Source organism: Scyliorhinus torazame, chromosome 17 (assembly GCF_047496885.1).
Source record: "Scyliorhinus torazame isolate Kashiwa2021f chromosome 17, sScyTor2.1, whole genome shotgun sequence".
In the NCBI taxonomy this organism is placed as follows: domain Eukaryota; kingdom Metazoa; phylum Chordata; class Chondrichthyes; order Carcharhiniformes; family Scyliorhinidae; genus Scyliorhinus; species Scyliorhinus torazame.
Window position 1 is genome coordinate 134,357,853 of NC_092723.1, and position 24,310 is coordinate 134,382,162.

General features: G+C 44.0%; 1 protein-coding gene across 4 annotated transcripts in view; it reads left to right on the plus strand.

The window, feature by feature from the left end:
- Positions 1-11,827, plus strand: part of LOC140394159 (myosin phosphatase Rho-interacting protein-like) — a 305,177-nt gene extending 293,350 nt beyond the window's left edge. For all 4 annotated transcript variants that reach the window (XM_072481083.1, XM_072481084.1, XM_072481085.1 and 1 more), the window contains one exon: positions 9,616-11,827. In XM_072481083.1, the coding sequence (XP_072337184.1) occupies positions 9,616-9,675 (60 nt within the window). In that variant the 3' untranslated portion in view covers positions 9,676-11,827. The remainder of the gene's footprint in view (positions 1-9,615) is intronic.
- Positions 11,828-24,310: the final 12,483 nt, after the last annotated feature.

Below are 24,310 nucleotides of genomic sequence, written 5' to 3' on the forward strand. Positions count from 1 at the left end.
TAGATGCCAAGATCCTGGCCAAGGTAATGGCAATGAGAATAGAGGAATGTGTCCCGGGGGTGGTCCACGAGGACCAAACTGGGTTTGTGAAGGGGAGACAGCTGAACACGAATATACGGAGGCTGTTAGGGGTAATGATGATGGCCCCACCAGAGGGGGAAACGGAGATAGTAGTGGCGATGGATGCCGAGAAAGCATTTGATAGAGTGGAGTGGGATTATTTGTGGGAGGTGTTGAGGAGATTTGGTTTTGGAGAGGGGTATGTTAGATGGGTGCAGCTGTTGTATAGGGCCCCGATGGCGAGCGTGGTCACGAATGGACGGGGATCTGCATATTTTTGGCTCCATAGAGGGACAAGGCAGGGATGCCCTCTGTCCCCATTATTGTTTGCACTGGCGATTGAGCCCCTGGCGATAGCGTTGAGGGGTTCCAAGAAGTGGAGGGGAGTACTTAGAGGAGGAGAAGAACACCGGGTATCTTTGTATGCGGACGATTTGCTACTATACGTGGCAGACCCGGCGGAGGGGATGCCAGAAATAATGCGGATACTTGGGGAGTTTTCAGGGTATAAATTGAACATGGGGAAAAGTGAGTTGTTTGTGGTGCATCCAGGGGAGCAGAGTAGAGAAATAGAGGACCTACCGTTGAGGAAGGTAACAAGGGACTTTCGTTACCTGGGGATCCAGATAGCCAAGAATTGGGGCACATTGCATAGGTTAAATTTAACGCGGTTGGTGGAACAAATGGAGGAGGATTTCAAGAGATGGGATATGGTATCCCTGTCAATGGCAGGGAGGGTGCAGGCGGTTAAGATGGTGGTCCTCCCGAGATTCCTCTTTGTGTTTCAGTGCCTCCCGGTGGTGATCACGAAGGCTTTTTTTAAAAGGATTGAAAAGAGCATCATGGGTTTTGTGTGGGCCGGGAAGACCCCGAGAGTGAGGAAGGGATTCTTACAGCGTAGCAGGGATAGTGGGGGGGCTGGCACTACCGAGCCTAAGTGAGTATTATTGGGCCGCTAATATTTCAATGGTGAGTAAGTGGATGGGAGAGGAGGAGGGAGCGGCGTGGAAGAGATTAGACAGGGCGTCCTGTAGGGGGACTAGCCTACAGGCTATGGTGACAGCCCCATTGCCGTTCTCACCGAGGAACTACACCACAAGCCCGGTGGTGGTGGCTACACTGAAGATTTGGGGACGGTGGAGACTGCATAGGAGAAAGACTGGAGCCTTGGGGGGGTCCCCGATAAGAAACAACCATAGGTTTGCCCCGGGGGGAATGGATGGGGGATATGGAATGTGGCAAAGAGCAGGAATAACGCAACTGAAAGATCTGTTTGTGGATGGGAAGTTCGCGAGTCTGGGAGCGCTGACCGAGAAATATGGGTTGCCCCAAGGGAATGCATTCAGGTATATGCAACTGAGGGCTTTTGCGAGGCAACAGGTGAGGGAATTCCCGCAGCTCCCGACACAAGAAGTGCAGGACAGAGTGATCTCAAAGACATGGGTGGGGGATGGTAAGGTGTCAGATATATATAGGGAAATGAGGGACGAAAGGGAGACTATGGTAGATGAACTAAAAGGGAAATGGGAAGAAGAGCTGGGGGAGGAGATCGAGGAGGGGCTGTGGGCAGATGCCCTAAGCAGGGTAAACTCGTCGTCCTCGTGTGCCAGGCTAAGCCTGATTCAGTTTAAGGTATTACACAGGGCGCATATGACTGGAGCACGGCTCAGTACATTTTTTGGGGTGGAGGATAGGTGTGCGAGGTGCTCGAGAAGCCCAGCGAAATCATACCCATATGTTTTGGTCATGCCCGGCACTACAGGGGTTTTGGATGGGGGTGACAAAGGTGCTTTCAAAAGTAGTGGGGGTCCGGGTCGAACCAAGCTGGGGGTTGGCTATATTTGGGGTTGCACAAGAGCCGGGAGTGCAGGAGGCGATAGAGGCCGATGTTTTGGCCTTTGCGTCCCTAGTAGCCCGGCGCAGGATATTGTTAATGTGGAAAGAAGCCAAGCCCCCGGGGGTGGAGACCTGGATAAATGACATGGCAGGGTTTATAAAGCTAGAGCGGATTAAGTTCATTCTAAGGGGGTCGGCTCAAGGGTTCACCAGGCGGTGGCAACCGTTTGTCGAATACCTCGCAGAAGATAGATGGAATGGAAAAAAGAAGGCAGCAGCAGCAGCCCAGGACCGGGGGGAGTGGGGGGAGGAGGAACCAGAAGGACTCTCAGGGTTGTTAATATATACTGTATAATATGTATAGGTCGTTGCGACAGATAATTATATATTGGACTGTTAAATTATATTTTTGGAGAGTGTTACTTGTGATAAGGCAGTTGCCAATTAGGGTTAGTTTTCATTTTTGTTATTTATTATTTATTCATTTTTTGTTTATAAAATAGGTCATTGTTATTTGTGTTGTTATAATATTGTGTAAAGGATGCACAATGTACTGTGTTTGTTGACCAAAAATTTTCAATAAAATATTTATTAAAAAAAAGAGATACAGACAGATTGAGAGTGGTCAAAAGTGCATTTATCTAAGAGAGACAATACTTTTAGATAAAGCCTAAAATCTTGGAGCTGATCATTTGAACTCATCAAAGGTTCACCTGACTGATTCCTGGTGTCAGGTGGTTGTCCTGTTTAGAGGTTCAGTAGACTAGGGCTATATTCCCTAAAGTTGAGGGGAATGAGAGGTGATTTCATTGAAACCGATAAAATTCTTAAAGGGCTCCATAGATTTGATGCAGGGTGGATGTTTCTCCACCTGGGAATTCTAGAACTTGAGGTCAGTCATTTAGTACTGAGATGAGAAATTCCTTCATTCTAAAGGATTGTGAATTTTGCAATTCTCTTCCAGAGATCTGTGTATTCTCAGTTGTTGAATATATTCAAGACAGGGATTAATAGATATGTGGATACTAAGGGAATCAAGGAATATGTGATAATGCAAGAAGGTAGAATTGAGGTATAAGTTCACCTATGATGAATGGTGGAGCAGCTGCCCTTTCAGTTCAGTATGGGACTGAACTCCCAGTTCTGCATTTCAGAGTCTACTTTGTTCATTACAAAGTCTCAATGCCTCAGTGAGGAGAGTTTCCAGTCCAGAGATTGCCAATCATTCATTAGTACTTAATTTACTCATTTCCAGGTTTTTAAAAAATTGATCGCGGGCAATTTCACCCTTATTTCCATCCCTAGTTGCTCTGAGCAGATGATAGTGAGCGTTTATTCATGAACCTAACTATCCATCACTGGTGATACTGCCTCAGCCCTAGTTCTGGAGCTGCCTGTCACTTCGACTTGCTGTCAAAGTTGGATGAACATCCTCAATCTCAAGGCTGCACTTTACTCAGTCACACTGCTTTGATCAGCTGATTTTCCTCCGTTCAACTGCTTCTGGAACCCAGGTTTACTGTATCAGGTATTATCTCAGTGTTGTCAAGTGCGTTTTTCAATTCAATCTCTCAGACTTTCTGCTACTGACAGTAATAGGGTCTATGTTCTGCTGTTCCAAACCCAAATGATATATTGTAGGTTGTGCCCTTGTTAGATAACCAATATGTTGTGCTTTATTATATTGACCACACTGTCAGTTTGAAACTAATGCTTTTGTGTATTTTTTTACTCTGTGAAAGCCCAGTCTGTTTTCCCATAGAATTGCCATATCTGCAGTTGTTTTATTGCTTTGTCTCCCTTAGTCTTAAACAGGTCACTTGGGAAAGTCTAATGGTACCTGTACCAGGTTTGCTGTTGTCTTGGTATCAGGATGGTGAATGCATTGGGTGTGATTTTGTGGTCGCGTTGCGCTCGAGTGAGAGCACAATGCGGCTAGTACATGCCGGGAGAGGCCTCACGGGATCGACCCAAGTCCCGCAAGAAGCCAGAATCCCGCCCAAAAGGGGTGTGTCCAATTGGCACAAATCTAAGTAGGTTTTAAACCTACTTGGGTGCGTTTGCCCGGGATCTACACAGAGGGTAGTGGGTGCTTGGAACTCGCTGCCGGTGGAGGTAGTGGAAGCAGGGACGATAGTGACGTTTAAGGGGCATCTTGACAAACACATGAATAGGGTGGGAATAGAGGGACCCAGGAAGTGTAGATGATTGTAGTTTAGTCGGGCAGCATGGTCGGCACAGGCTTGGAGGGCCGAAGGGTCTGTTCCTGTGCTGTACTTTTCTTTGTTCTTTATCTACCATCCTCCCTAGGGAGCAGCAGCTGGGCGCCGTTCAGTACTGGTCCACACAAATATGGACTAGGCGGAATGACATCCCGGGGGGGGGGGGGGTCGCTCACAGGACATCGGAAACCCCTAGGTGGTCAGGGATAGTGCAGCGTGGCTCTCTGGATCGCGGGCACCTTGGCACTGCCACTGTCAAGGTGCCCGGATGTCGCTGCCAAGGGTCAGGGGGCTATGCCCATGATGGGAGGGTGGAGGCGGGGGCTTGAAGGGAGGGGGTGCATGGCAGGTAAGTAGGGACCTTTGGGGGGGGGGGGGAATGACAGATGGGGGTCCTGGACAGGAGGCCCTGTAGAGGGGGGGGAGACCCCTAGGGACCCCGTAGTGGAGTGTCCTCACTTGGGGGGGGGGGGGGGGGGGGGGTGGTGGATGGGGTAGTGCGCATGTGTGTGGTTGTCACATTGCCTATGGGTGACCCACAAGTTCACTTCAAGATCGGGACACCCTTTAAAAATGTGTGGGCTAAATCGGCGAGAAGCTCCCCAGGGTCCAAAAAAGTGACTAAGTGTCATTTGATAGCAGTGGGGAAGTCGCCGGCGGGAAACTCTCTGAAAAACCTGCCACAAATGAACTTAGAAATGTTTCTATTAAATACCACCTATTATATATCTCTGAAGGCCCTACCTTATCTTGTCTTGTGTTCTGCCGTTGCCCGATGCATGGAAGAAGCATCTTCAAATGATAAATTGTAGGAATATTTCAGTGCCTTGTGTTTGCTTGCGTGCAGAATATCAGATTGTGACTGGGTGGTAGTGAGAGGTGATCTAGGACAATGAATCAGTGAATGCATTACTCAATGTTAATCATAGCATCTTACTTTGGATTGATCCCATGCAGTTAGTTAATGCTACTTTGTGACTGGTGACTGCTAGTTGTTCTGGGACTTTAATTCCTTTATCCACTCCTTTCTTCTCCACTTCTTGGCTGATGTCAAGAAATAGTCATAATTGGTGGAGGGTGGCATGATTTTCCGCTCCCAGTTTCGAGGGTGGGATAGGACTGGAGCAGAAAATCCCATGGAATCCCCGCGAGGATTGCCAGTAACAATTGTTGCCTCCCCGCGATACAATGGGAATCCTAATATTGAACACAGGACCCCCATTAGAAAATATTTAAATGTAATTATAAGGTCTCTACGCTTGATAATCTCCCCCCTGTTAGATTGGCCTGCCCTCATGCCGATGTGAATGGACAATGTGAATCACGACAGGTCTCCCATGGAGTACATCTGGTAAACAGAACCCACCAGACGAGATCACGTGTGTGCTTGGATGAGGGGGTGAAGGTCATGGCCAGGCACTGCCCTGGAGGATTTAAAACCCAAGTTGCTGGCACCACCAGCGTGACATTGTGGATTTTACTTTCTATGCTGCTTGCAGTACAGCGGAGGAAGCCACTATTGGAGCCAGCAGCTTCTATACCTTTTGTTCCCGCCTACTGCCACACACTGCAAGAAAAAAAGAAAATAATCCCCACCCCCAGAAAAGGACTTGCGATCAATACATCTGATTCTAAAAATTAATGATCCATAATTGCCTGACATTCTTTCTGAAATTTTCCACACTATTCTACAGCCCCCATTGACACTCTATTTCACTCGAGCACCACCTCCTGCAAAGTAGTTAAATCTAAATGGTGAACCTTCTCTCATCGATGCAACATCTATGTACCCTGGTTTTTGAGATAATGGCAGTTCTGAACATGTTACTGCAATTCTGTACTCCATCTTTTTGAGTAATATCGTCCCTGAACTTTAGTGTTAAAAATCAAAGTTCTTCTACTGCTCCTTATAACTCAGTTGGCTTTTTATGCAATGACTGCTGAGTGACTCCACTGGTGCCTGTGTAAATTCATCATTACTTTCTGGGGTTTGCACTCTTTCCCTTTGGTTATGCATCCGAAGTGCAGTTAGATCAGGTGCCACGTGGAACACAATCGATTCCAATGAGAAACGGTGCCAAATTCGCCGGTTTCGCGATTGACACTCGGGGAGTTGACAAGCTGCAGCGATATATACACACTTCACTCACCACACACACTATCCCAGCCAACAAGATGGCAGTAAGACACCTGGCCCCACATTTTGCATACGCCGAGATTGAGACCCTCGACGCCGTGGGACAAGGAAGGCTGACCCTGTACCCCGGCTCAGACAAGAGGCTGCCAGCCGCCTCTGTTCGTCGTGCCTGGGTGCAGGTGGCAGTGCCATGGGTAGCATAGTCTGGACTGGCCAGCAATGCAGTAAACAAATTCAGGGCGGCCCGGGTGAGTAGGCAGCACTAACACCACCCCCCCCCCCCAATGCGGACCCCCACCATGCACCGCATGCCGGTACTCATACTGGCCGCCAAGGCAGAGTTTCCTGGCCACTGAGGCCACCAGCTACCCATTTCCTGGGCTGCATGTGTCAAGACTGTCATAACACTGTTGTTTTCTGTTTACCTCCCCCCAGTGAAGGTCACTGTGAACCGGCAGGGGTCTGGAGGGGGACCTTCACAGGAACACCCCTCCCGCCCCAGCAGCCCACAGTGCTTTTCTCAGTGTCCTACCTCCTCCCTCATCAGCCATGACGGCAGTTTCACGATTTTTAAAAGCACAAGTGAACTGCGCTGTCGGTAACTTGGCCCATCGCAGACGGAGCATCGCGGAGGCCTCGGAGAATACCGGGTCAGGTCCGCTAATGATAAGCAAACAGTGTTTACTCAACATGCGTTACGCATTGGTGCCGCTGTGGAGGTGACCGAGAATTACGTTTTGGAGTCAAATCGGCACCCACCGCGATTTTGCCGTCGGAATCTATTCTCCGCCCAATTGCGTTTCCTGATTTTGGCGTCAGCCAATGGAGAATCCCGCCCTGCATCTTTGACATTGATTGGATATGCAGAGAATTTTCCTTCATAAAATGGCATCTGAATGCAACATTTGTTTCTTGTGAGAATATCGTGGAATGGTATCAGTGACCGAATACATGGCCGCACAATTACAGTGAGGAACGGTTTGAGCAGTGAATGAATCACTTGTATATAAGAAATTGAATTGTTCTGTCAATTTACACAATGCAGTCTCCATGCTGTTTTATGTGACTGTGCTACATGACAGTTCCCTTTCCCCCATTGAGCATTTGTATGCCGAATGCTCATCCTTTATTAAATCAGAACTTATATCTGGCTGTTTTCAGGGTCCTGTGATATTGAGTTAGAAACGTGAGCGCATGACCATCTGGTGGAGACAGGTAAGAGGGAAGGAGTTTGGACCCATTCTAGATGAGGATGTGTGAATGAGGCCCTTTGTAGCCTAAATTCTACCTCCTCTTGTGGACAGCCCTTTGTGGGCTGTGCGGACAGGGGGGAAGATGGATGCTGTCGCCTTTGCTTTTAGAACATAGGAATTATAGGAACTAGGAGCAAAAGTAAGCAATTCAGCCCTTTGAGCCTGTTCCACCATTCAATCAGATCATGGCTGATCTCTTCCTGGTCTCAAATCCACCTCACTACCTGTTCCCCATATCCCTTTAACCAGTTTTTCAGAAATATATCTATCTCCTTCTTGAAACCATTTAATGACTCAGATTCTACTGCACTATGGGCCAGCAAATTCCACAAATTCATCACCCTCTGCAAGAAGTAATTCTTCCTCATCTCAGTTCTAAATCTACCACCTCTCAACCTATAACTGTGAACTCTAGTTCTAGATTGTCTCACAAGGGAGAACATTTGGTCTACATTTACTTTATCAATCCCTTTTACTATCAGATCTCCTCTCATTCTTCTAAACTTCAGCGAGTATAAGCCCAAACTGTTTAATCTCTCGTCAAACCCTTTCATCCCCGGAATCAATCTGGTGAACCTTCTCTGAACTGCCTCCAAAGCCACCACATCCTTCCACCGAGAAGGAGACCAAAACTGGACATAATGTTCTAGATGTGGTTTCACCAACACCCTACACAATTGCAACAACACTTCTCTACTTTTATACTCCAGTCCTTTTGCAATAAACGCTCATACTCCGTTTGCCTTAATTACATGCTATACCTGTATACCGACTTTCTGCGATTCGTGAACAAAGACACCCAGATCGCTCTGCGCAGACGCATTTTGAATCTGCTTTCCATTTAGATAATTTGCCTTTATATTTTTTCGGCCAAAATGGGTAACCTCACACATATCTCAATTAAACTTCATCTGCCTACTTTTGGCCCAATCTCCTATCCTACCTATATCCGTCTGGAAAATCTTTATTTCCTCTTCATTGCCTGATTTCCCACCTATTTTAGTATCATCCGGAGATTTTGCTATATTACACTCTGTCCCTGCTCGCAGATCATTTATATAGATTGTAAACAGTTGAGGTCCGAGACCATCTCCTGTGGCACCGCGATAGTTACATTTCACCAGCTAGAGAAGGACCTATTTATCCCGACCCTCTGCTTTCTGTCAGTCAGCCAATCCTCAATCCAATCTAGTACTCTACTCCCATCAAAGGCGGGTTCTGCTGGGTTGGAGAGCTTCCGCTTCGCCTAGTGCCTTGGCCTGGTTGGTTGACTTTTTATACCTGGAAAAAGTCAAGTACACCGTTAGGTGATCGGTGGAGCGATTCTACATGAGGTGGCAGCTATTTCTCTCGTACTGCAAAGAGTTAAATTACCATTAGCTGTTGGGGGGGGGGGGGGTTGATTGTGGGACTAGGGGGGTTATGGGGAGGAGGGTTGGATGTAGCTGTAGCTTGTTTCCCTTTTTCTCTGATCTGTGTTATTAGCACGACCATGTTTGAACCGTGTTATAGTTTAGATTGTGTTATCTATGAAATCTTCAATTAAATAGATTTTCTTTTTTAAATGAGCGCATGAAAACAATTATGTATGAAACATGGAACAGTTCAGCATGTGTGATTCTACCACTGTTAAATATGGAGGGAGACTGACATTGTGTGATGCCCAGTGAGTTTTAAACATTGAAACTTGCATGGCATTCATGGTTCCTGCATTTGGGTGCTACTGGTTAGGCTAGCATTAGGCTAGCCTAATTGTCCTTAAGAAAGGCACTATTCAACAGTGACAAAGTCCATCTTGCTTGGTGCCAGCAGTATGTGTTGCAACAAAGTCTGACTTATTTCATGTATGTCTTCTATCGTAATTTTTGAATGATCAGAGACTGATGCACATGGTATCATTTCTACATTAAGGGATAGATTTACTCCCTAATTTCTATTATTCATGTGTTACACTCAACTCTCAACAGTAATAATTTAACACGGATATTGAATTCATTGACTGCAATCCTGTTTGTATTCTGGATAAAAGCAAGCATCATATTTTTTGTGGTGAATAAGACTGGCTAAAATAACGACATGGATAAATTGTTTCCCTCTTCTTCTATAGAGTCTGAAAGAAGGTCTCACAGTGCAAGAACGGATGAAGCTTTTTGAACCCAAGGACTAGAGGATTGCTGCATTCAACATTCCCTCAAGCCATGGCTACACTCTCTTCAATTAAATATAGACTGCCTCACATAGCAATCATTAATCTTATGGGGAACAAACATCTGGGGTTCATCCTGACTATGCTCATTAACCCATAATTGACACTTAATCATTTGCAATCCATGTCTTGAAGTTAAGCATGGTCTGTGTTCCTTTAAGTAACCAAAAATTGTTTTAAAACCTGGAATTCTTTCTCCCTGTTACTTTTAGGAAAAAGTATTCCTATTTTCTACACAAAGTAAAGCTGACTTGGCTGTCCATTCCACTTGGGGCTTGTTTATTGCCCAGTCTCCAAAAAAAATGGATACCTTTCAAGTGGTGCAATAGAGAGGCAGAAAGAAGGTTTCATGGCTCACTGATCTTATTTTCCTTTTTGTTTCTGACAAGGCATCCAGAAGGCAGCCTTGTATTGAACTCTTTCCTCCCTGATCAGAGCACTGAAGAGAAGTATGCAGCATACACAGGACCCAGTGAATTGACACAGGCCAAGGTTCATTATAGGATTGCTTTTTGCTACTGTTCTTAGATGGCAGGCTCTGACAGTATGGCCATTCTCACTGATGTTGGCCTAAAACCAGTTTGGACTGTCAACCCAAAGAGGTCAGAAGGATGGTAGTGACTGGGAGGGAAGGGATGTTGGTGGCCAGTGAAAGAGGATCTGCCCAGCAGCGTTGCATGGTTTAATGTGGTGTCAGGGTTTGCAGTACATTTTAAATATTTGCCTTGGTTGCAACCCGCAGCAATTTATAGCCTGGATTCTCCAATTGCACCTAATGTTGCAGAGGCTTCAAGCATGTGATGAATCCTTTGCATATGTAAATAAGGAGCCTATCTCCTGCCTCAGGTATGGGTGCTGGGCATCCTGCTTAAATATTCTATATTTTAGGCTGTTTAGCACCCAAAAAAATGTAAACATCACATGCAACAGAAGACAAATGTGATAGCTTTAAACCCAATCCTAATTCATGAATCAAAGTTGAGTTTGTTTCATCATTGACCGCCATAAGAACTGCTCTTTAATGATAAATAAATCGACAAGCTCATTGAGGAACGGAAATTTTAAATGGTGCAATAGCGTCACTGAGGCTCACTAGTGGGGAAATGTGGCAGGAACTTAACTGTCACAGCTGTGCTTGAGCAAGTTTTGAAGTTTCTAACCTGTGATGTCCCTGATCTGGGAGTGCTTACTGTTGATGGGTGCCATTCCCAAAGTGAAAAACCCAGTTTGAAAAGTACAACAATTATGCAAATTAGTTTTGGCTTTTATTTTAAAAGTAGAAAAACAAACTTCCCTGTAATACGCAAGAGTACAATGTAAACAATGGGCTTATGCCCGTAATTATATATACATGAAGTATACACGTGCATGTATCATTTATGACTAATGTTTCACGTGGCAGCTGGAAACATTGAGCTACTCCCGCATTTGACACATTCATCATGCTAGAATTAGTCGTAAATATATTTCAACTTCAGTTTATATACAGGATACAAAGAACACAAAGGATTATAGAAAATACAGCGCATGCCATGCAGCTTATTTGTGAAAGGACTGCTTGCCAGGACAGATGGTGTACTCTCGGTCCATCTAACCTCATCGAATTTATTCGCCCTCCGTAAATGCAATGTTCCCGAGGCTGTTTTGTTCGAAGGATCACATGCAAAAATGGAGATAAAAAATATTAATTGTAGTGAGTGATGATAAATATGCAGACTCTGCATCAAATTGTGCTACTGAACTCTGTGTGTATATATGCGGTTTCTGTGCAGCAGAACCAGAGTCAAAAACTGTTCCATCTGTTTTTTTTTTTTAAAAAGTACTTTCTAAAAGACCTCTAGATTTCTAATACTTGAAAGAGCTCTATATTTGTCCTCTGGTTCTGTTCTGTGAAGCAAACTTTAGTTTTTAAAAGTTTTTATTATAAAATGTAACTTTACCTTAGAGTAGCTGCACAATTGTCAGTAATACATTTAATGAATGTTATTGAACTGACAACTTGTTTATTTGCTACTGAATTGTCTTTTTGTAACTTAAGTCACTTAATTATAGTTAGGGAAATGGAAGCTTGTGCTGACTTGACTTTCACATTAAAACATTGATTTGACTAGAACTACCAGAACTGGCATCACTGTTAATCTCTTATACGCTACAATGCCATAATCCTTTCTCATTAATGATTAGCCAATTTCCAATGATGAAATGAAAAAAATTAACTGCCAAACTTAAAAAATATCATTTGTAGTAGTTGAAGCATTCAGCCCAAATAACTCATTTCAATCTTTCAGCCAGCAGGTTAATAGCAGAAGCACAGCATCTGTCCAATGCAATGCCAACTGTCAAATATCTTTTGGGTGCTACATTATCTATAAAGCACTTCAAGACTTTGTGGTCATGAAAAATATAAATGCAAAAATGTCTCTGACACCTACTTTCCAGGCTGAAAATTCCAGGTTTTTTCATGTTACTCAACTTTGCCACTGAAGATCAGACTCCTGGTTTTTCTTTGCAATAACAACAGTGCGCAAACATCTCCCTTGTTCCTTGGTGTGAATTAACATCTTTCCATCTATTTGAGATGATGGACATGCAGCAAAATCCCTTGTTTCTTGATGACTAGAACCGAGGGCTAAATAATAATTGTTGCAATTTATGTTCGAGTTACGACCAAATGGTCTTGCAAAAAAATCTTATAGCTGGCTAGTTTCCATATATAGATTTATGTCATAGTAGTCATTAGTTCATTCTTTTCACGTCAACTCAGGAATTCCCAGGGCTCTTTTCTCCCAACTAGTTTAAAAAAAAAAACAATCTCCACTCATTGTCTAAATTCATGTTTTGTTGACAACTGTATGTAATGGTAATGTCTTACAATGTAATGGCTGGTTTACTACAACAACTTGCATTTATATAGTGCCTTTATCATAGGAAAATATCCCAAAGTGCTTGCACATCTTGACCACCTACCTCCATACTTTTTGATCAGCAATATTTTTCATTTCTTCACTATCTTTTCATGCCTCCTTCAAGTCTAACCAAATATTTAATAGCTCCACCCAAAGTTCTTCACCCATTGACATTTTCTGTCCATCCCTGACTCAAAATGGAATTCAAATTTCTCAGAATTCACCTTGTGCTCAGTTATGAAATCTAAATCCATCCTGGCTTGAACCCTAATCACATATACAAGGATAATGCAAATACACCTTCCCTGAACAGGGCACAAGAGAATGCTTGTTGCTAGATTGTTTTATTTATTTGTTCATGGGATTCTGACTAGACCAGCATGGACTGCCCATCCCTAATTGCCCGTGCCATCTTTTTGAACTGCTGCAATCCAAGTGTTGCAAGAACACAACAACCTTGATGCTGTTAAGGAAGGGAGCTTTAGGATTTTGACACAGTGACAATAAAGAAACATTCTGCTTAAAATGTATGCTCTTTAAATTTACAGCTTTATTTCCGGTGCCACCTGGTTATTTGGTTAATCAACCAGCTGGACTGTTGGTTTCAAAACAATAACCTATTTGTGCATTTCCTTTTACACTCAATGTGCTGCTGGCTCCAAATTCTTAAAGACTATTTTGATAAGACAAATATTTAGCTATGTTCAATTAAAAAGAAGTAATAATCCTGGACTGAATTGAATTAATTTAGTATGCCGCTGGTCTCAGCAGTGTGGTTACGAGAGATGTGGATGCTTTCTCACAGAGCAAGGAAATATTCCCAGCTCTCAAGACATCAGCTATGGATTTGCAGTTAGACACCAATATTTAAAAGGGCAGAGTCAAAGCAGTGACAGGGGTATCTTTCAAATTTTGAGGATAAGGGTTATCAGCCTTGGTTCATTGGTCACACTTTTGTCTTGGAGTCAGGGTTCAAATCTTACTTCAGACTTGAATGCATATTCTAGGTTAACTGTGTAGATACACTGAAAGATGAGTTGCGATGTTAAACTGAGGCCTTGGCTTTTGTTCCAGGCAGACAGGTAAGATCCTAGGCCACTATTCCCAGGAGAGATGGGGAGGTCTGGGCCAAGATTTCGCCCTTAACTAACATCATTAAAACAGATTATCTGGCAATTTAGCTCATTGCTATTTGTGAGACATTGCTGTGTGCAACTCACTATATACGGGTTTTCTCTTAAGAGTTTACAAGTACTTATTATGTTTTTACTTTCAAACAATGTGTTTTAGAACAAATAATGATTTGTCCAATATTGACCAATGCACAGTGTTTTGTTAAGTTTGTACATGTTAGGTATGTTATGCTTCTTGTGCTTACTGTTATCATAATTGATGCACAATCGGTCCTCTTCTATCCTTACTATGATCAACCAGTGCAGTGTGCTGATATCGGCATGCAGGTAAAGCAGGAAGAAACTATTGGAAATTCAGAGAATACTACAAAAGGCTGTTGTTGGTACAAGTGCTATGATCCACTACGGTGTGGCAATGAAAGAGTTCAGAGAATACAGATATGGGACAAAGGCAGACACAGACTTTTTTCATATGCACAACAGTTTGTTTAATTCTAAACCAGTGTTATAGAACATAGAACTGTACAGCACAGTACAGACCCTTCGGCCCACGATGTTGTGCCGAACTAGTCTGAAACTAAGATCAAATCAACCTACTCCCAATCATTCTAGTGCACTCCATATGCCTATCCAATAACCGCTTGAAAGTTCCTAAAGTGTCCGACTCCACTACCAGAGCTGGGAGTGCATTCCACGCCCCAACCACTCTGAGTAAAGAACCTACCTCTGACATCCCTCCTATATCTTCCACCATGAACCTTATAGTTATGCCCCCTTGTAACAGCTACATCCACCAGAGGAAAAAGTCGCTGAACATCCACTCTATCTATCTCTCTCATCATCTTATACACCTCAATTAAGTCCTCTTATCCGCCCTAGCTCCCTCAACCTTTCCTCATAAGACCTACCCTCCAATCCAGGCAGGATCCTGGTAAATCTCTTTTGCACCCTTTCCAATGCTTCCACATCCTTCCTATAATGAGGTCACCAGAACTGCACACAATACTCCAAATGTGGTCTAACCAAGGTCTTGTACAGTTGCAGCATAACCTCACGGCTCTTAAACTCAATCCCCCTGTTAATAAATGCTAACACACTTATAGGCTTTCTTCACGGCTCTATCCGCTTGGGCGGCAACTTTCAGAGATCTATGGACATGAACTCCGAGATCTCTCTGCTCCTCCACATTCTTCAGAACCCTGCCGTTAGCCCTGTAATCCGCATTCAAATTTGTCCTACCAAAATGAATCACATCACACTTGAGGGTTAAACTCCATCTGCCACTTTTCAGCCCAGCTCTGCATCCTATCAATGTCTCTTTGCAGCCTACAACCGCTCTCCACATTATCCACGACTCCACCAATCTTGGGTGTCATCAGCAAATTTACTAACCCAACCTTCAACTCCATCATCCAAGTCATTGATAAAAATCACAAATAGCAGAGGACCCAGCACTGTGGTACACCGCTGGTGACTAGGCTCCAGGATGAAAATTTACCATCTACCACCACCTCTGTCTTCTATGTGACACCCAGTTACTGATCCAATCGGCCAAATTTCCCTCTATGCCATGCTTCCTTTCTGCATGAGCCGACCATGGGGTACCTTATCAAACGCCTTTCTAAAATCCATGTATACGACATCAACTGCTCTACCTTTATCTATGTACTTAGTTACCTCCTCAAAGAATACAATCAAACTTGTGAGGCAAGACTTACCCCTCACAAATCCGTGCTGACTATCCTGGATTAAGCTGTATCTTTCCAAATGATCATAAATCCTATCCCTCAGGACCCTTTCCAATAATTTAACTATGACCGAAGTGAGACTAACCGGCCTATAATTCCCAGTGTTATACCTATTCCCTTTCTTGAACAAGGGGACAACATTCACCACTCTCCAGTCTTCTGGCACTATTCCTGTAGACAGTGAGGACATAAAGATCAAAGCCAAAGGCTCTGCAATCTCATCCCTCGCCTCCTAAAGAATCCTAGGATTTATCCCATCCGGCCCAGGGGACTTATCTATCCTCAGGCTTCTCAAAATTTCTAACACATCTTCCTTCCGAATATCTACCTCCTCCAGCCTACCAGCCTGTATTGCACTATCCTCCTCAACAACATGACCCCTCTCCTTTGTGAACACTGAAGAAAAGTATTCATTTAGGCCTCTCCTGTATCTTCAGACTCCATGCACACGTTCCCACTACTGTCCTTGACCGGCCCTAACTTCACTTTGGTCATTCTTTTGTTCCTCACACAAGTGTAAAAAGCCTTGGGGTTCACCTCGATCCTACCCGCCAAGGACTACTCATGCCTCCTCCTAGCTCTCCTAAGCCCTTTCTTGAGCTCCTTGCTAGCTATCTTGTATCCCTCAAGTACCCTAACTTACTGAACCTTGTTTTCTCATCTTTACATAAGCCCCCTACTTCATCTTGACAAGACATTCAACCTCTTTTGTAAACCATGGTTCCCTCACTCGACCATTTCCTCCCTGCCTGACAGTGACATACATATCAAGGAACACAAGAACTAGGAACAGGAGTAGGCCATCTGGCCCCTCGAGCCTGCTCCGCCATTCAATGAGATCATGGCTGATCTTTGTAGACTCAGCTCCACTCTCCGGCCAGTACACCATATCCCCGAATCCCTTTATTCTTTAGAAAGGTATCTATCTTTTTCTTAAAAACGTTTAAAGAAGGAGCCTCAACTGCTTCACTGGGCAAGGAATTCCAGAGATTCACAACCCTTTGGGTGAAGAAGTTCCTCCTAAACTTGGTCCTAAATCTACTTCCCCTTATTTTGAGGCCATGCCCCCTAGTTCTGCTTTCCCCGAACAGTGGAAACAACCTGCCCGCATCTATCCTATCTATTCCCTTCATAATTATATATGTTTCAATAAGATCCCCCCGCATCCTTCTAAACTCCAATGAGTACAATCCCAGTCCACTCAACCTCTCGTCATAATCTAATCCCCTCAACTCTGGGATCAACCTAGTGAATCTCCTCTGCACTCCCTCCAGTGCCAATATGTCCTTTCTCAGGTAAGGAGACCAAAACTGAACACAATACTCCAGATGCGGCCTCACCAACACCCTATACAATTGCAGCATAACCTCCCTAGTCTTGAACTCCATCCCTCTAGCAATGAAAGACAAAACTCGATTAGCCTTCTTAATCACCTGTTGCACCTGCACACCAACTTTTTGCGACTCGTGCACCAGCACACCCAGGTCCCTCTGCACAGCATGTTTTAACATCTTACCATTTAAATAATAATCCATTCTGCTGTTATTCCTCCCAAAATGGATAGCCTCACACTTGGCAACATTGAATTCCATCTGCCAGACCCTAGCCCATTCACCTAACCTATCCAAATCCTTCTGCAGACTTCCGGTATCCTCTGCACTTTTTGCTTTACCCACTCATCTTAGTGTCGTCTGCAAACTTTGCCACATTGCACTTGGTCCCCAACTCCAAATCATCTATGTAAATGTGAACAACTGTGGGCCCAACACTGATCCTTGAGGGACCCCACTAGCTACAGGTTGCCAACCAGAGAAACACCCATTTATCCCCACTCTCTGCTTTCTGTTAGTTAACCAATCCTCTACCCATGTTACCCTCAATGCCATGCATCTTTAGTTTATGCAGCAACCTTTTGTGTGGCACCTTGTCAAAAGCTTTCTGGAAATCCAGATATACATATTTATGAAGGTAAAGCAGTGGATGTAGTGTACATGGATTTTAGTAAGGCATTTGATAAAGTTCCCCATGGTAGGCTTATGCAGAAAGTAAGGAGGCATGGGATAGTGGGAAATTTGGCCAGTTGGATAACGAACTGGCTAACCGATAGAAGTCAGAGAGTGGTGGTGGATGGCAAATATTCAGCCTGGATCCCAGTTACCAGTGGCGTACCGCAGGGATCAGTTCTGGGTCCTCTGCTGTTTGTGATTTTCATTAATGACTTGGATGAGGGAGTTGAAGGGTGGGTCAGTAAATTTGCAGACGATACAAAGATTGGTGGAGTTGTGGATAGTAAGGAGGGCTGTTGTCGGCTGCAAAGAGACATAGATAGGATGCAGAGCTGGGCTGAGAAGTGGCAGATGGAGTTTAACCCTGAAAAGTGTGAGGTTGTCCATTTTGGAAGGACAAATATGAATGCGGAATACAGGGTTAACGGTAGAGTTCTTGGCAATGTGGAGGAGCAGAGAGATCTTGGGGTCTATGTTCATACATCTTTGAAAGTTGCCACTCAAGTGGATAGAGCTGTGAAGAAGGCCTATGGTGTGCTCGCGTTCATTAACAGAGGGATTGAATTTAAGAGCCGTGAGGTGATGATGCAGCTGTACAAAACTTTGGTAAGGCCACATTTGGAGTACTGTGTACAGTTCTGGTCGCCTCATTTTAGGAAGGATGTGGAAGCTCTGGAAAAGGTGCAAAGAAGATTTACCAGGATGTTGCCTGGAATGGAGAGTAGGTCTTACGAGGAAAGGTTGAGGGTGCTAGGCCTTTTCTCATTAGAGCGGAGAAGGATGAGGGGCGACTTGATAGAGGTTTATAAGATGATCAGGGGAATAGATAGAGTAGACAGTCAGAGACTTTTTCCCCGGGTGGAACACACCATTACAAGGGGACATAAATTTAAGGTGAAAGGTGGAAGATATAGGAGGGATATCAGAGGTAGGTTCTTTACCCAGAGAGTAGTGGGGGCATGGAATGCACTGCCTGTGGAAGTAGTTGAGTCGGAAACATTAGGGACCTTCAAGCAGCTATTGGATAGGTACATGGATTACGGTAAAATGATATAGTGTAGATTTATTTGTTCTTAAGGGCAGCACGGTAGCATTGTGCATAGCACAATTGCTTCACAGCTCCATGGTCCCAGGTTCGATTCCGGATTGGGTCATTGTCTGTGCGGAGTCTGCACGTCCTCCCCGTGTCTGCGTGGGTTTCCTCCGGGTGCTCCGGTTTCCTCCCACAGTCCAAAGATGTGCGGGTTAGGTGAATTGGCCAATGATAAATTGCCCTTAATGTCCAAATTGCCCTTGGTGTTGGGTGGAGGTGTTGAGTTTGGGTAGGGTGCTCTTTCCAAGAGCCGGTGCAGACTCAAAGGGCCGAATGGCCTCCTTCTGCACTGTAAATTCAATGATAATCTATGATTAATCTAGGACAAAGGTTCGGCACAACATCGTGGGCCGAAGGGCCTGTTCTGTGCTGTATTTTCTATGTTCTATGTTCTATGTATACCACATCCATTGGCTCCCCGTTATCTACTGCACTGGTAACGTCCTCAAAAAATTCTACCAAATTAGTCCGACACTACCTACCCTTTATGAACCCATGCTGCGTCTGCCCAATGGGACAATTTCCCTCCAGGTGCCCCGCTATTTCCTCCTTAATGATAGATTCCAGCATTTTCCCTACAACCGAAGTTAAGCTTACCGGCCTATAATTACCCGCTTTCTGCTGACCTTTTTAAATCAGTGGTGTCACGTTTGCTACTTTCCAATCCTCTGGGACCACCCCAGAGTCTAGTGAATTTTGATAAATTATCACTAGTGCGTTTACAATTTCCCTAGCCATCTCTTTTAACACTCTGGGATGCATCCCATCAGGGCCAGGAGACTTGTCTACCTTTAGCCCCATTAGCTTGCCCAATACTGCCTCCTTAGTGATTACAATCATCTCAAGGTCCTCACCTATCATATCTTTATTTCCATCAGTCACTGGCATGTTATTTGTGTCTTCCACTGTGAAGATTGACCCAAAAAACCTGTTCAGCTCCTCAGCCATTTCCCCGTCTCCTATTATTAAATCTCCCTTCTCATCTTCCAAAGGACCAATATTTACCTTAGCCACTCTTTTTTGTCTTATATATTTGTAGAAGCTTTTACTATCTGCTTTTATGTTCTGAGCAAGTTTACTTTCATAGTCTACCTTACTCTTCTTTATAGCTTTCTGTTGTCCCCTAAAGACTTCCCAGTCCTCTAGTCTTCCACTAATTTTTGCCACTTTGTATGTTTTTTCCTTCAATCTGATACTCTCCCTCACCTCCTTAGATATCCACGGTCGATTTTTCCCCTTTCTACCATCTTTCTTTTTTGTCGGTATGAACCTTTCCTGAACACTGTGAAAGATCGCTCGGAAGGTTCTCCACTGTTCCTCAACTGCTTCACCATGAAGTCTTTGCTCCCAGTCTACCTTAGCTAGTTCTTCTCTCATCCCATTGTAATCACCTTTGTTTAAGCACAAAACACTAGTGTTTGATTTTACCTTGTCATCCTCCAACTGTATTTTAAATTCCACCATATTGTGGTCGCTCCTTCCAAGAGGATCCCGAACTATGAGATCATTAATCAATCCTGCCTCATTACACAGGACCAGATCTAGGACCGCTTGTTCCCTTGTAGGTTCCATTACATACTGTTCCAGGAAATTATCCCGGACACATTCTATAAACTCCTCCTCAAGGCTGACTTTACCAACCTGGTTAAACCAATCGACATGCAGATTAATATCTCACATGATAACCGCTGTACCATTTCTACACGCATCCGTTATTTCTTTGCTTATTGCCTGCCCTACCATCCTGTTACTATTTGGTGGCCTATAGACTACTCCTATCAGTGACCTTTTCGCCTTAATATTCCTGATTTCCACCCAAATTGATTCAACCTTGTCCTCCATAGCACCAATATCATCCCTTACTATTGCCCGGATGCCATCCTTAAACAACAAAGCTACACCACCGCCCTTACCGTCCATTCTATCCTTTTGTATAGTCTGATACCCTTGGATATTTAACTCCCAGTCATGACCATCTTTTAACCATGTTTCAGTAATGGCCACTAAATCACAGTCTTTCACGATGATTTGCGCCATCAACTCATTCACCTTATTCCGTATACTACGAGCATTCAGGTAAAGTACACTTATGCTGTTTTTTATGTCTTTGTTATGAATCCTAACACCTTGATCAGTAGCTTTTCGCAAATTATTTTTCCTCTTGCCCTTTCTCCTAATTTTCCTTGTCTTTGAACCCATATCTCTACATAATAACCGGTCACGTAACCTGCTGCCTTGCTTTCCATTAACCATTATACTGTCCATAGCTTTACCCTTCCCTTCCCCCCAACTTGCTAGTTTAAAGTCCTTGTGACCAACCTATTTATCCTATTGGCTAGATCACTGGTCCCAGAATGGTTCAGGTGAAGACCGTCCCAACGGTACAGGTCCCTTCTGCCCCAGTACTGATGCCAATGCCCCATGAAATGGAATCCCTTTTTCCCGCACCACTCCTTTAGCCACGTGTTAACTTCCCTAATTTTCTCAACCCTATGCCAATTGGCACGTGGCTCGGGTAGTAATCCAGAGATTATAACCCTGAAGGACCTGGTCTTTAATTTAGTCCCTAGTGTTTGATAATCCCCAAACAGGTCCTCTTTCCTAGTCTTATCTGTGTTGTTAGTCCCAATGTGGGACTGGGACTGACCACAACAATTGGATCCTCCCCCTCCCTCTCCAAAATCCTTTCAAGCCGATCAGAGATGTCCCTCGCCCTAGCACCGGGCAGGCAACATACCACGCGGGACTCACGATCTGGCTTACAAAGGATGCCATCAATCCCCCCAATTATAGAATCCCCTACAACTACCACTTGTCTTTTTGCTCCCCCCTCTTGAATGGCTTCCTGTACCACGGTGCAGTGGTCAGTCAACGCATCCTCCCTACAGCCCTCTTCCTCATCCACACAGGGAGCAAGTACCTCATACCTGTTGGACAAGGTCAAGGGCTGAGGCTCCTCAACTCCTAAACTCAGGATCCCCCTACCTGCCTCCCTTGCAGTCACACCACTCTGTCCCTGACCACTGACCGAATTAACAGTACTTATTCTACCGGGTGTGACTGTCTCCTGAAACAAAGCGTCCAGGTAATTTTCCCCCTCCCTGATGTGCCGCAGTGTGCAGCTCGGTCTTCAGCTCATCAATTCTGAGCTGAAGTTCCTCGAGCAGCCAACACTTGCTGCAGATATGGTCACTGACGGTCTCAATGGGATCCACCAGTTCCATCATCATACAGCAACAGCACATCACCTGTCCAGCCATATTCAACTAGTTAATTAATTTAAATAATTTTTTTTGTTTTTAATAGAACCTCAAGGAAAAACCCGAACACCAACAAAAACACAGCCCTCTCTCGACACTCACCCGAACTCAGTCACTCACCTAAACTCAGATGCACTCTGTTCCAATCATCACTCAGTCACTCACCTAAACTCAGATGCACTCTGAGTTTAGGACACGCAGTATTGCTCCTTGAACAAGCTCCACATCTCAATTGTGCCTATCCCTGACTGTTCCTGTTTCCATCTTATGCTCCCCAATTTTTGCCTAATCGCATCGTAATTACCCTTCCCCCAGTTATAAACCTTGCCCTGTCGTATATTCCTATCCCTGTCCGTTACTATAGTGAAAGTCACCAAATTGTGGTCACTATCTCCAAAGTGCTCTCCCACAACGAAATCTAACACTTGGCCCCGTTCATTACCCAGTACCAAATCCAATGTGGCTCCGCCTCCTGTGTAATCCCCATTATGTTCCGTTATGCTTAATTCCATAATTCTGCAGACTTCAGGTTTAATCTGAAACACCCCAGTCTAATGTGCTTTTTGGACTGGCCCAAGCACTCCCCTCAGTCTGGTGTGCTGTGTGGCATAGTCCAGTGATGTCATTTTGATAGACTTGGCTAGCAGCCAATCAGCTCTTCTGAAATTCCAGGACTTGTCCAGTTCTCACTGTTGATTGATGGAGCGCTTCAGAAGATTCTGGAAAGGCAGACTCCATTTTTGTTTTCCATTCTGCTTGGACTCGGTGAGCATCGAAACCTGTGTCCCTGCCTTCTATCAGCTTTATGCCTGGCAATTTAAATGCATTCCAGCCAGCCTGTGAAAGTTTAGTTTCCAATTAAAAGGGGGCAAGCCGTCTGTCTAGGCAGCCTGTGAAAGTTCCACTCCTGATCAAGAGGCTTGGGAGCTAAATCAGATCTCTCTCATCTGGTGACGTGTGACTAAATGCGTTCCTCTTTCTGCACAACCTGTGGCAAGTAGTCATTTCCATTAGTCAAATGTGAAGTCAGAGCTCTGGATTCTTTCTGAAGGTCCAGGTAAAGACCTTTCTCTCTGCAGGCAGAGGGGCTGTTTGAAAATTCCCAGGTTGAGAATCCTACTTTTAAGTTGGTATGGTTGATAGCCCATCTGATGGACGCAAGTTAGAATTGAACAGACCTGAGGGGGATCTTGTGCAAAGCCCAGGTCAGTATAAGTGAAAGTGACTCCCCATAGACATTCTACAGCCTACGGGTATGAAATGAAGGCACAATCTAGATGGCCCGAACCAAGTGTCTCAAGAAGATCACTGACTATAAAGACTACAACCTCAACAATTAAGATACTCATCTCTCATTCCCTGTTTAATCCCCATTATTTGGATCCTTCCCTACCTCCATTGTGTGTCTGTATGTGTATGGGTGGAGGGTGGGGCAGTGTTAGGGGATAAATTAATTAGTTAGCACACCATTGTTCCATTATATGTTTATACCTTGTTATAAATAAAGTTATTAAGTTTTACTTACAAATCTGGTGCCTGTAAGTCATTGGAGCAGTCACGGGTTAAAGATCTCAGGAATATATTCACTTGTGTTGTTACTCCCATGCCTGTGGGGTTGGAATTTACCGCACACTAGCCCAGGGTGTTGCAATGCTATAACTAACATTGTGAAGCAGTTTAATTTTGCTCTAATGCTGGAAAGTTGCAAGCATAAAGGCATATTAAAAATTGAAATGAATGGATAGAATAATGTAAGGCGAGGGTCATTAAGCCGACCATTTGCCTTTCATATGATTTTGATTTTTAAAAAAAATATATATGCTGATTGCCCACATGAAATACAAGCCGAGCCCAGGGTCAGGAGTGGAGCAGAAACTGCAATGAAATATAATGGAGGTTGGATCTTCCTCTAAAAGAAACAATTTGGCAACAATTTAAAACTTGCAATCTAAAAGCTTTCTTTTGGGTTCCTCCATCAGTTGGGTGACTTTGAATTCTAATGCTGCATTTAACCCAGATCAAAGCACAGTATTCTAACCAATAATATTAAGCCCTTCTCTGAAACATCGCAAACAGTTCAAAGATTGAACAAATTTTAAAACTAGACACGCAACAGCTGCACATACTAAAACTAATACTTCCATTACACATGATTACTGCAAACTATTCTCTTGCTGCTGTTAAAATCAAAGCGAAGTGAATAATCTAGTGTTTGGAATCCAATTTTTGCAAGAACATAAATCATATTTCTATAACCTCCTCAAACCCTACAAATCAGAACTCTTTAATTTTTCTCTGATTACATAAGGGCACTATAAAATATTTACAACAGTTTGCATTTATAGAGTTCTTCCATTCTATTCACATTTTCAGTTTTTAAACGTATGTGTCTTAACATATGTTGTTCCGTCATTCATCTTTTTCTCACAAATGCAAGTGATACACAGAAA